This window comes from Capra hircus, chromosome 7 (genome assembly GCF_001704415.2).
Source record: "Capra hircus breed San Clemente chromosome 7, ASM170441v1, whole genome shotgun sequence".
NCBI classification, from domain to species: domain Eukaryota; kingdom Metazoa; phylum Chordata; class Mammalia; order Artiodactyla; family Bovidae; genus Capra; species Capra hircus.
In genome coordinates, this window is record NC_030814.1 from 93,446,089 (window position 1) to 93,458,660 (window position 12,572).

General features: G+C 57.1%; 1 protein-coding gene across 3 annotated transcripts; it reads left to right on the forward strand.

Moving 5' to 3' along the window:
* KANK3 (KN motif and ankyrin repeat domains 3) lies at nt 796–12,500 on the forward strand. Of its 3 annotated transcripts, none has more exons than XM_018050950.1 (11): nt 796–841; nt 4,067–4,600; nt 5,595–6,872; nt 6,952–7,051; nt 7,258–7,449; nt 7,547–7,631; nt 8,124–8,340; nt 10,683–10,825; nt 10,954–11,154; nt 11,228–11,326; nt 12,235–12,500. In XM_018050950.1, exons 2-11 carry the CDS (start codon nt 4,375–4,377, stop codon nt 12,310–12,312), a joined length of 2,619 nt encoding a protein of 872 aa, XP_017906439.1. In that variant the 5' UTR covers nt 796–841; nt 4,067–4,374; the 3' UTR covers nt 12,313–12,500. The 3 variants fall into 3 exon arrangements, with proteins under 3 accessions (XP_017906439.1, XP_017906442.1, XP_017906441.1); XM_018050953.1 differs by lacking the exon at nt 796–841 and having other exon boundaries at nt 2,369–4,207; nt 4,534–4,600; XM_018050952.1 differs by lacking the exons at nt 796–841; nt 4,067–4,600 and having other exon boundaries at nt 5,312–6,872.

A 12,572-nucleotide genomic window follows, 5' to 3' on the forward strand; every position in this document is an offset into this window, starting at 1 on the left:
ATACAGTAAGATGTTGCTGTTTATCTTATTCTTTATGTAATAGTTTTTCCTATTTCTCCCAACCCCTCCTTAGCAACCAATATCTGTTCTCTGTCTTCAATAAACATTTATTAAGTGCCTACTGTGTGCTCAGGGCACTGGATAAAGCAGTGACCAAAATCAGTCAATTCCCTGTCTTTACGGGGAGATAGATGGCAAACAAGTATACAAATAAATTTTGTACATATTTATTTTCCAGATAGTGAAAGTAGCTATCGGGTTCATAACTGGAGAAGGCCCACGTTAGGTCTTTAGAGGGCAGAAACACATAGGTTGAGCCCCCAAAGGCAGGAGAAGGTGGCCAAGTGAACAGGTTCAGGGAAGAACACTTCAGGAAGATGGAAGAGCATGCACGAAGACCCTGAGGTCGGAAAGATCCAGGGTCCGGATCCCGCACCCAGACACTGGGAAAGGAGCATCAGTCCTTCCAGCTTCCACCTAAGGGATCTTCCATATATACAAATCCCACCGGGTAACTTTCCTACTTAGAGTCTTCCCATGGCTCCCTGTCCCCAGTGGATCAGATCCAAGCCCTTTCGCCCTGACCCGGTCAGCCCTCAGCTCCCCACCCTGGACAGAAAGCCCTCAAAGACCGTCACTCAAGGCCCCGCCCCTATCCCCGCCCCCAAACCCTGGGCGCGGGCCAGCGCGGCCCACCCCACCTCACCATTGGACAGTTCGGAGAGCATAGGGCTCTGGTTGGCTGATGTGGTTGTCAGTTAGGGTCCAGGCCTTGATAACCCGTCCCCGAACTTCGAGGGGGCGGGCTCGGGTGCGGGCGCGGCTGGGGCTGCGGCTTCAGGTAAAGCACCAGCTTTCTGGGCACCGATGGGGAATCTGGGGGGCGGGGATCAGGGGTACGCACCGGGACGGGGCGCTGCGCTTCCAGCCCCTCTGCGGGCTCAGCGCGCAGCGATGGGGAGGGCGCAGTGTTCTCTGCTTGGAACCCCCCCACTCCCACACTGGGAGCCCCAGGTGGTGAGCGAGCAGAGTTGGGGCCCTGTGGATTCGTGAGGTCTCATTTCTCCCGCCCTTCAGGAGTGAAGCTGGGGGAGGGAGGGGTTGTTCGCCCCCTGTGCTCCCACGACTTCGGGATCCTTTCCCGAAGTCGCTCCGGGACAGCTTGGGGACCCGAGTCCATCCCCTCGCTCCGGACCTGAGTGTGTGTGTCTGTAGGGTGATTCGGAAACCGCGCTGGGAGGAGGGACGGATGGCCCCCGGGGCCGGCAGACAATGGGCAGCGGATGGAACCGCCCGGCAGCGTTTCCTGCAGGAAACTGCTCTGTCTCTGTGAGGCTGTCCTAAGGGGACATGGGGGTGACGGGGTGCTGACCTCAGAACCTCTCCCCTCGCACCATCATCAGCCTCCACCCCCACTTCAGGGGTCTGAGAGTCCCGCCCCAACATCAGAGGGGGTGCCTCCACCCAGAGCCTCAATCTGGGAAGACGCCCCTCGCCCCAACACCGGGATCTGAACTGCCTTCCGTATTCCCCTACCCCTCAGGTTTTGCGATCACAGCTCTGAGTCCCAAAATAATCCCTGGGGCGGGAGTGGGGGCGTGTGGCGTCGACTCTGACGGCCTAATGAAGGGTCTCAGGCAGAGGATGTGGATCTAGCCGTGACAGCTCCTCGGGCAGGGAGCGGAGGACAGGGGAGAGCGGTTGCACGCCCCCCGCCCCCGCTCTGGCGAGGGTGCAACCCCTGGAGTCACCAGACTTTGGCTCTGCTCTTCCCATCAGGGACACACGCAGGAGACAGGCAGGAGTGCAGGCTGGTGGTGAGTGGAGGGCTGTTTATAGAAAGCCATCAACTGGAGTGGGCAATGCAGTGGGCGTGTGTGCTAAGTGGCTTCAGTCCTGTCCGACTCTTTGCCACCCTATGGATTGTAGCTGGCCAGGCTCCTCTAGCAATGGGATTGATTCTCCAGGCAAGAATGAAATACTGGCAAAGCTGCTGGGTTCAAAAACCTGCTCCTGCCCATGTACGACCTTGGCTGGGTCACTTCATCTCTGAGTCTCAGTTTCTCCATCTGCACAACGGGGAAGGGGGGAAAAGAATAATGCTAAGAAAATCTACTTCAAAGGGCCTAGGAATTTTTTTTTTCCACTAAATTAACACCCATAAATTGCTTAGAATCGAGGCTACCCCCATAGCAAATGCAAAGGTTTTTGTTATATTGCTATTTACTCTTCCTGGGGCTGCTGCTGCTGCTTGGTGTCCGACTTTGTGCGACCCCATGGACTGTAACCCGGCAGGCTTCTCTGTCCATGGGGATTCTCCAGGCAAGAGTACTGGAAGGGTTGCCATGCCCTTCTCTAGGGGATATTCCCAACCCAGGGATTGAACCCAAGTCTTCCGCATTGCAGGTGGATTCTTTACCATCTGAGCCACCAGGAAAGCATCTTCTTGGGGCATCCACCCATTTTTCAGGCCAACTTCTGGGTCTGGCTGCTCCAGCTGGTTTGAGTCTTAGGAAAGGCCCAGAGCTGTTTTTTTGTTTGTTTGTTTGGATTCCCAGGGTCTTTGATTTGGGTGTGGCCAGGCCCCTGAAGGAAGGGGCTGATCCTGCTGAGGCAGTTGGCCAGCTGTGTGTGAGGCCGGCCCAGACCCCTAAGCCCCAGGCCAGGTTTTCTCCATGACCTAGCTCTTCCCAGAGAACTTCCTGAAAACAAGTCCTGAGAGGCACTGACTGTCCTCTGTGCTGCCCCGCTGGCCGGCCCCTTAGAGCCCGTGTGAGGGACGGGAAACAGCTGCTTCAGGACAGCACGTTCCCCACCACTCCCTCTTCCCTTGGGGAGTGGGGGTGGGGGAGATGTCAGGGACCCAGGCTGGACAGAGGTGGTGAGTGGGCCCGTCTCCTCAGCCGTGGAGCAAAATGAGTCAGGTGGGCCAACAGGTGGCTGGTGGGTGTTAGGTACGCAGGTGGTCATCAGGAGTGTAAGAGACCTGAAGAGGTGATGGGGAGACTTGCCAAGTGGTTAGTGCAGATGGGCAGTAGGTCAGGAGGAGTACAGATTGGGGCTGGCAGGCACCTGCTGGTGGAGGGCTGGGCAGACAAGAGCTCCCCAGAAGATGAGCGGAACTCAGTCTGAGGACATTTCCTATAGGTAATCGACTTAATTGCTTTATGCCTTAGCTTTCCCATCTGGAAAAGGGGGAACTATCCTTCCTTGCCGGTTTATACTGGGGGAGGTACATTAAATGAGAGCAGGCACAGAGTAGGCACTCGATCCAAGCTGCTTGCAGTTCTCTGAGGGTTTTCCATATGGGCTCTTCAAAGCCCCATCTTTCCTGCCCTGTACTTTCTGAAACAAAGCACAGTAACTGTGATTGTGCACTCAATAACAAAGTTCTGGAAAAAATCCCTGTTAAATATCACGTTATTAGATGTGACCCAATCTTCAGTTTCATTTTTAGGTTTCTTTTTATGTGTTTGTTTTTGGCGGCACTGCGTCTTTGTTGTTGCGGCTTTCTCTAATTGCAGCAAACCCAGGCTACTCTTCATTGCCTTGCAGCCGTGCACGGGCTTCCCATTGTGGTCGCTTCTCTTATTGTGGAGCATGGGCTGTAGGCATGCGGGCTTCAGTAGTTGCGGCGCACGGGGCTTAGTTGCTCCACTGCATTGGGATCTTTCCGGACCAGGGATTGAACTCATGTCCCCTGCATTGGCAGGTGGATTTTTAACCACTGGATCACCAGCGAAGCCCCTCCCTCAGTTTCTTAGAGCCTCCATCGCATCACCTGAAGAGTCGCTCTCCCTTTAGCCCCAAACATAGCCACAGCTCTCACAACCTGGGTGCTTGTGGTTCCACTACAATTTCTCACAAACTAAGGGCAGAGCCCTGTGGCACTCCAGTAGAGAGATCACAAGGAGACTGCATTCTTGGTGCCTCTGTTCCAGAACTCTTCATCATTCCTAAAGGATCTCACAAGTGACACTGGTATAAATTTGGATTTACAATTATATTTTGTTTGCACTCTAAGGAAAAAGTGTAAGAATTCTGTTTTCTGTTTGTTTCTTTTCAGTATGCAGAATCTGACCAGATGAGTTTTTAATGAGCCCAAGAAAGGCTTCCAACTCTCGCCTTCCTCCTCTGAATGTTCACACTCCACCCCTTTGAGCTTCAGTTTCTAATTTCCCCCAGGGACTGACAGAAACCTCCTCAGGTCTGGAAAGCACCGACCCCTGCCCCGCCCCCAGCTGCTCTGGTTCTCTTATCACCATCCCCTCTTCTTTTGATGCCCTTCCCGCCTAGCAGGCTGAGGAGGCCTGGTACAGGAGGGCCCCCACAGTCATTCATTCCAAACTTTCAAGGCCACTTGAGGGAGGAGGGATGAGAGGACCTGTGTGTGTGTGTGGTGGAGGGGTTGGGGGGTGGAGAGGAGCGCTTGGGTCTGTTTACTCATGCAGAGTCCAGACAGACCCCAGAGGCACAGCCAGAGGGGCAGGGTCCAGCCCTACCCACCTTCACCCATCTGGGGGCCTTTTTCAGGGTGTGAAAAAGGTGGCAGCTACTCCAGGAAACATGGCCAAGTTTGCCCTGAATCAGAACCTGCCGGGTAAGTGTGGAAAATGGTGTTTGCGTGTGTACAGATCCACACCTGGCGCCCAGGTGCCCACACAGCCCTGCAGTTCCCTCCTCTGCAGAGTGGTCAGAGGGCCGTTTATAAAGGTGGATAATGTCCTGGCCCTGCTTAAAATCTGCCTCTGGTGCCCTATTACAGGTGGAATAAAACCCCAGCTCCTCACCGTGGCCCAGAAGGTTCCTCACAGTCTGGCCCGAGCCCACCTCTTCTAGTCCTCTCCCTCCTCGCTTCTTTCCCTCTGCTCTGCACATTCTCACCTCCATCCGCTTTCACTCAGGTCCACCCTGCTTATTCCACCCCAGAGCCTTTGCACGCGCTGTTTTCTTTTAGGAACCTTCGTCCCAGCTGCTTTCTCCTTCTCATTCAGGGCTCAACCTCTAAGTTCCCTCCGCAGAAATTTGCTGAAACAGCCAGAACCAAAGCCTGTCAGTTACTCTCTGTTTCATCTTGAAATTTGTATTATTGCCCTAAGGACCTTTTTTGAACGTTTATCTGTCTCCTACAAGTGGGCAAGGATGCTTGTCTTGTTCATTGCTACGTCCTCAGTGTTTGGTACACAGACGGAGGAGCCTGGTGGGCTGCAGTCCATGGGGTCGCTAAGAGTCGGACACGACTTCACTTTCACTTTCACTTTTCACTTTCATGCTTTGGAGAAGGAAATGGTAACCCACTCCAGTGTTCTTGCCTGGAGAATCCCAGGGACGGGGGAGCCTGGTGGGCTGCCATCTCTGGGGTCGCACAGAGTCGGACATGACTGAAGCGACTTAACAGGTGCTCAACACGTGAATGCACAACTTTTGGGGTACAGACGGGTGTTTAAACCTCGGTGTGCAACCGCAGGTGTGCAGGGTTTGGAGCAGGTGGCGTCGTGGAAACATGTCGTGGGGCGGTGGGGAGGCGCTCCTTTTGTTAGTCTCTCTGCGTCTCCCCGGCCTGATGTTCCTCCACGCCCCTGTCATGTCCGCAGACCTGGGTGGCCCTCGCCTGTGCCCCAGCGCGACTGGGGGCGCCCGCAGCCCGAGCTCGCCCTACTCGGTGGAGACCCCCTACGGCTTCCACCTGGACTTGGACTTCCTCAAGTATGTGGAGGAGCTGGAGCGCGGCCCCGCTTCCCGCCGCGCTGCGGGGCCCCCGCCCGCGCGCCGTCCCCGCGCGCCCCGGGCCGGCCTCTCAGGCGCGCGCAGCCCAGGCGCCTGGACCTCCAGCGAGTCCCTAGCTAGCGACGATGGCGCAGCGCCGGGCGCACTCTCCCCGGGTGCGCCGTCAGCGCTGATGCTGCCGCCGCTGTCCCCGCGCGCACCCGTGCGCAACCCACGCGTCGAGCGCACGCTCCTGGAGACCAGCCGGCGGTTGGAGCTAGCGCAGGCGCAAGGGGGCGCGCCCGTTCCGGCCCGCGCGGCCCCTCGCAGCCCTCGCGGGTCTGGCCACAGCAGCCCCGCCCCCAACCCGGCCCTGGCCTCGCCTGGCCCCGCGCAACTGCAGCTGGTACGCGAACAGATGGCCGCGGCGCTGCGGCGCCTGCGCGAGCTCGAGGAACAAGCGCGCGCGCTGCCCGAGCTGCAGGAGCAGGTGCGCGCGCTGCGCGCCGAGAAGGCGCGGTTGCTGGCTGCGCGCCGGCAGCCGGAGTCCGACGGGGAGGCCGAGGCGCGCCCGGACAAGCTTGCTCAGCTGCGGCGGCTCACCGAGCGTCTGGCCACCTCTGAGCGCGGCGTTCGCGCCAGGGCCAGCCCCGGGGCTGACGGCCCAGACGGGTCGGCTTCTAGCCACAGCGAAGGTGCGCCGCCGGGTCTCGACCGGGCACCCCAGACAAGGGAGGCAGGCACCCAGATCGTGCCGGAGACCCAAAAGGCGGGAGTCCAGGCGGTGCCGGAGACCCAGGAGGCCGGCGTGGGGGCAGCTCCTGAGACCCTCGAGGCGGAGGCGTGGGTGACGGAAGCTCTGCTGGGGCTGCCCGCGGCCGCCGAGCGCGAGCTGGAGCTGCTTCGCGCCAGCCTGGAGCATCAGCGCGGGGTGAGCGAGCTCCTGCGGGGCCGGCTGTGCGAGCTGGAGGAAGCCCGCGAGGCTGCTGAGGAGGCCAAGGCCGAGGCCGCGGCGTCCCGGCCCCAGCCGTGCGAGGCTACCACCCAGACCCCGTGGGATTATGTGGAGAAGACCACTCAGACCGATGTTCCAGTGGAGGCCCCAGCCCCGATGCCTGAGAACTCCCCCGGATCCACGGATGGGGACAGGGCTGTGGCACCCGCGGGTGAGTCCCCGTCCCTCGCTGAGCCCTGGCTTGCTGGCTGCTGAATTCGAACTCAGTGTCTTCATCTGATCTCTGCCAGGCACTCTCAAATCCATCATGAAGAGGAAAGATGGTACACCTGGTGGCCAAACCAGCCCAGGACAAAAGAGCCTGCAGTTTGTTGGGGTCCTCAATGGAGAGTGAGCACTTTTCCCCTCCCCATGGCAGCATCTGCTGGGACATAGACTGGAGTTTTGAATCCCAGCTCTGCCCCTCGCTCTCAGCGTGGTCTTGGCAGGCCTCAGTGTCCACATCTGTAAAATGGGGACAGCCACTTCCCACCTCGCAAGACACCAGACTGAGCCCACGGTGGAGGCTCAGCATATGCCTCCCACCCTGTCCCCAGGTATGAGAGCTCGTCCAGCGAGGGCGACAGCGAGGATGGCGCTGCCGAGCCCCCGAGGAGCAGTTCCTCGGGCTCAGGCGACGACAGCGGAGCGGCATCCGACTCCGAGACCCCTGGAGCTCCCAGCTGCAAGGAGGACCGGGACGCGGAGCCGGAGGCAGAGCAGGAACCTCAGCCGGGCGTGCACGGGAGGTGAGCCGCGCGGGGAACACGGAATGGGGACGGCTGCTCTTTCCCCCGTCTTCCCACTCTCCATCCCGACCTCTCCTGGAGCCTCTCCATCTCCTAGGTGCGAGCTGAGCCCGCGTTTGAGGGAGGCGTGTGCAGCGCTGCAGCGGCAGCTGAGCCGGCCCCGCGGGGTCCCCCGCGACAGTGTGAGTGCATAGAGAGCCCTTCACAGGAGTCAGAGGCCCGCCGGGGACCCCCATCTGATGCCTGCCTAGGGAAGAGCATCGCCTTCTTTAGAGTTAAGGGGGCCCCAAGTTCAGTCATCTCGCGCCAGGGCCCTCCATGGATACCAAGGTCTCCAAAGGGATCTCCGCCCCAAAACAGGGCTGACCTTTCTCTGATTTCCCCAGAAGGGTCCACCCCAAGCCCCAACACCATCCCGGACTCCCCAAAGACAAGCGCTCACCATCTTCCTCCACGCCTGGTTCTCTCGAAGGCTCTTCTCGGGAAGGGGAGCATCCTTGTCCCCTGGGGCCGCGTACCCACACTGACAGTACTCCCTCCTCCAAAGGGTTGTGGCCCCATGAGTCCACGCCCCTCCTCAAATTCAGAGGGACCAACCTCCCCTGCCTGGGTTCCCAGACCCGCCCCCACACCTGCCCTGGACCCTCACTGATATCTCTCTCCTGTCCTGGCAGGGTGCGGCGCGCCTGGTGGCCCAGGAGTGGTTTCGGGTGTCAAGCCAGCGGCGCTCTCAAGCGGAGGCTGTGGCCGGGGTCCTGGGCGCGGTGGCGCGCCTGGGTCGGGAGCTGCTGGAGCACGTGGTGAACCTGGTGGATGGCAACGGAAACACAGCCCTACACTACAGCGTGTCCCATGGGAACCTGGCCATTGCGAGCTTGCTGCTGGATACGGGTCAGCATTGAGGAGGGGCAGGGAGGGCACTAGGGAATAGGGATCCACGGAAGAGGGAATCTGGGTAATGCTGGGCTGGCACTACCATCCTGCACCTGCCAAGAAGGACTGGCATTCTCGCCTAAACTCTCACCTCCCATCATCTCAGGTCACTGTCTTCTGTTTTCCGACTCCCACAGTCCTTGGGGCTCATGGGACCAGTAGCCATTGTTCCCACGCAGTTTCAAGGCACTGCCTCCTTGCTCACCCTCTGGCCTGTTATTAACTCCTCCTTTATGTACTCTTTCAAACTCCTCCTGCTGCCCTTCCCTCACTTCAGCCTGCTTGCTTATCAGACTTCACTGAGGCACACAGTAGACTCTGGTGTTTCTTGAATGAATGAGCTTTCATGGAGCTCTGGGCGGGTGCATGTAGGGAGTGGAGAGAATGATCAGTTTTACTTGATAAGTATCAAACATAATTTCCAACAGAGGTAAGGGCCATGACAAGATAAAATCAGGGGAGGGAATCAAGAAACAGGGTAATCCTTTAGCTTAGAATCCTTCCTTAGCAAGGCCTCAGAGAAGGGAAAAGCAGGCAGGGAAGATAGGTGGGGTGCCTGGCGAGCTGCAGAGACCCCACTGTGGTTACTTTGAGCCCCTTCTGCACCTAACATCCTCCACCGGGGTCACAGAAGCTTGTGGGAGGAATGGACACCTAGACAGTAGGCCACACAACTGGGGGATGCCCTTAGTCCTGACTTAACCACCCACCTTTTAAAAAAGTTATTTGGTTGTACCAGGTCTTGGTTGTCTCACTCAGATCTTTGTTGTGGAATGCGAAATCTTAGTTGTAGCATGTGGGATCTAGCTCCCTGAACAGGGATGGAACCTCGGGCCCCCTTCATTGGCAGCAGTCTTAACCACTGTACCACCAAGGAAGCCCTGTGACTTAAAACTTTTTACTTCTCAGCCCACTGTCTCAGATCTCCTCTGACTAGGACATCTACTCCAATACCCTGATCCCCTCCTTTCCCCAAACCTCTCCCACCATTCACCTCCCCAAACTGCACCTAGTCTTGAGCTTTCAGAATGGTGGGGTACACAAGTATTAAACACCCTGGGGAATGAGATCCAGAGGTAGGTGCTATGATGTGTGGGAGGGGGCCAAGATGGCAACAGAACTGATCCCAGAGGAAACGGAGCTGAATTTGTGTTCATCTGTAAAGAACGGGCAGCAACAACCAAGCTGTTTCCCTGGGCTGCTGTAAAAAGTACCACAAAGTGCCAAAACATCGGAGGTTTAGAACAAATTGTGTTGCAGTTCAGGAGGCCATTAAGTTCACAGGACTGGTTCATTCTTAAGGGCTCAGAGTGAAACTTCCATGCCTTTCTCCAAGTTTCTACTGATGGCAGCTCATCTCTGCCTTCAGCATCACATGGCGATCTGTTTCTTCTGAGGACACCAGTCATATGGAATTGTTCAGTTGCTTAGTCGTGTCTGATTCTTTGTGACCCCATGGACGGCAGCGTGCCAGGCTCTTCTGCCCTGGAGTTTGCTCAAATTCATGTCTATAAGTGATGGGGCCAAATTTCTTTTGATCTGTTCTGGCTGCTGCGTGGAAACTGGAGTGGAGTTGGGACAGTAGGGGGGCCCAGCTGACAGTTCTCTGGGGGACCAACAATGGTGGTTTTGTGGGCAGTAGTCCTTTTACTGATGCTTTCCAACTGTGGTGTTGAAGACTCTGGAGTCCCTTGGACTGCAAGATCAAACCAGTCAATCCTATAGGATATCAACCTTGACTATTCATTGGAAGGACTGATGCTGAAGCTCCAGTATTCTGGCCACCTGATGTGAAGAGCTGACTCATTGGAAAAGACCTTGATGCTGGGAAAGATTGAAGGTGGAAGAGGGCAACAGAGGATGAGATGGTTGGATGGCATCACCAATCCAATGGACATGAACTTGAGCAAACTCCAAAAAACAGTGAAGGACAGGGAGGCATGGCGTGCTGCAGTCCATGGGGTTGCAGTCAGACACGACTGAGTGACTGAACAATTAGTGGGAGGTATTGCTCTAGGTACTAGGGGATACGGTGGTTTGGACAGAACCAAGTCTCCAAACCAGTCTGTAATAGGGAAGTGAGGAAACCTTTCAGTGAGATGGAAACAGAACTCTAAAGGTGAGAAGGGCCACATGGCTCTTGGAAAGCGAAGAGCCTTGTAAGGCAGAGGAACAGTAAAATCATGCATGACCCTCAGTGACCAAGCTGGCTAAACAGGTGGTGAACATGATGCTTGAAGGAAGTGAGTGGACGAATTTAGGTGTCGGCTTCTTGAACTGACGCCTCTTCTCTCTCCTAGGGGTCTGCAAGATTGACCACCAGAATAGAGCTGGCTACTCTGCCCTCATGTTGGCGGCACTCACTTCTGTGGGGCAAGAGGAGGACATGGCTGTGGTCCAGAGACTCTTTCACATGGGCAACGTTAATGCCAAGGCCAGCCAGGTGCATAGATGCCTCCTCCCTGGCTGAGTCGAGAGGGCACTTTTACTTCCGGAGCCAAGTCTCTGGGAGCCCCCTCCCTTTCCTGCAGAGCCCACACCAGCCCTGTCCCCTTCTTTGCCTCTCTCCAGACGGGACAGACAGCCCTCATGCTGGCCATCAGCCACGGCCGCCAGGACATGGTAGCTGCCCTGCTGGCATGCGGGGCAGACGTGAACGTGCAAGATGCAGACGGGGCCACGGCGCTGATGTGCGCCAGCGAGTATGGGCGCTTAGACACTGTGCGGTTGCTGCTGGCCCAGCCGGGCTGCGACCCTGCCCTCCTGGACAACGTGAGCCACCATGGGGCTGGTGTGGGGTGTGGTGCCTTGATTCAGGGACCTGACTGTCTCCATGATCCCTCAGGAGGGCACCAGCGCCCTGGCCATTGCCCTGGAGGCTGAGCAGGACGAGGTGGCCGCTCTGCTGCATGCCCACCTGAGCTCAGGCCAGCCTGGCCCCCAGGTGAGTGCGACCCCATCCTGCAGAAACGGAGTTTACCAGCTGCACAGCTCAAGGATACTAAGTGTGCTCCCAGAAAAGTGGTTCTTTCTGCACCCGCCAGGGGAGCACTGGGTGGCGGGAACCCGGGTCTGATGTTCAACCTTCAGAACACCCCAAGGGTTAAACACACTTTCATATGTGAAGTGAAGGTCATGAGACTGAGGCCTCCAGAGGGGCTTGCCCTAAGGTCAGACAAGAACTGTTAGACCTAGCTCAGACTATTATGTCTGTGGACTCCCATTACAGGCCCAGAGCAAAGGAATAAAAGCATCCTTTGGAGTTAGTCCTCTTACCTGGAGATCCCATAGACAAAAAAGCCTGGCAGGCTACAGTCAGTGGGGTTGCAGAGAGCTGGAGATGAGTGACCAAGCAAGTCACTCACACTTTCACTTTAGAATTAGGGAGCAGGACAAAAAGATTCAGTCTGTCCCCAAAGGGGAGGTGCTTATAAGCCAAAGTGCCAGCACTTTCCTAATTAAACTTGCCGTACCAGCCTCCCCTTCCTGCACTCTCCTGTACATGTGTGGGAAAAGAACCACAGAGGTCAAGCACCTCTTCCAGGTCTGATGGGACAGAGTAAGTCAGTCGCTCAGTTGTGTCCAACTCTTTGCGACCCCATGGACTGTAGCCCACCAGGCTCCTCTGTCCATGGGATTCTCCAGGCAAGAATACTGGAGTGGGATGGGACAGAGGCTGGATTCAAATCCTGGCAGCCCGGCTCTGCTGTGCAAGGTGGGGTTCCACTTAGGGTCAGTGAAGACAAGGGACCTCCAGTAGCTTAAGCATCTCTGAGTGTTAAGCGGGGCTGAAACCCAGTGTCCTGTCTGCAGGAGACTGACAGAACCCCCCCCCCCCACCTCTCTCACCAGCTATCCCCTGATTCATCCACGGCCACGCCTGGTGAAGGAGGCTGCAGTGACAGTGGAGAGGACCCCCTGCCCCAGTGACTGGCCTCACACACTGGACCCAGACTGGGGGTGGGGGAGGCAGAGGCAGGTCCTGATCTCTGGGCAGAGGTCTGTGGCCAGAGGCTCAGCTTGAACGGCACAGGGTGAGGAGGCAGCCGAGGGAGTGAGCCAGCCCCTAGTCTACCCATTCCTCCAGCCTTCTTACCTAATAAAACCTTCCTAACTCATCTTGTCCTGTTTTGAAAGTGTACATAGACACATGGTTCTCCCTCCTCACAAAGAAAATGCCTTGTTGGGGA

What these genes read in the sequence shown, in the direction of transcription:
- KANK3 (XM_018050950.1), top strand. Translation starts at nt 4,375, where the DNA reads ATGAGAGGACCTGTGTGTGTGTGTGGTGGAGGGGTTGGGGGGTGGAGA. An exon ending in GCGGGGTCCCCCGCGACAGT is followed by an intron (nt 7,632 to 8,123) that starts GTGAGTGCATAG and finishes CTGTCCTGGCAG; the next exon opens with GGTGCGGCGCGCCTGGTGGC. An exon ending in CAGGCCAGCCTGGCCCCCAG is followed by an intron (nt 11,327 to 12,234) that starts GTGAGTGCGACC and finishes CTCTCTCACCAG; the next exon opens with CTATCCCCTGATTCATCCAC.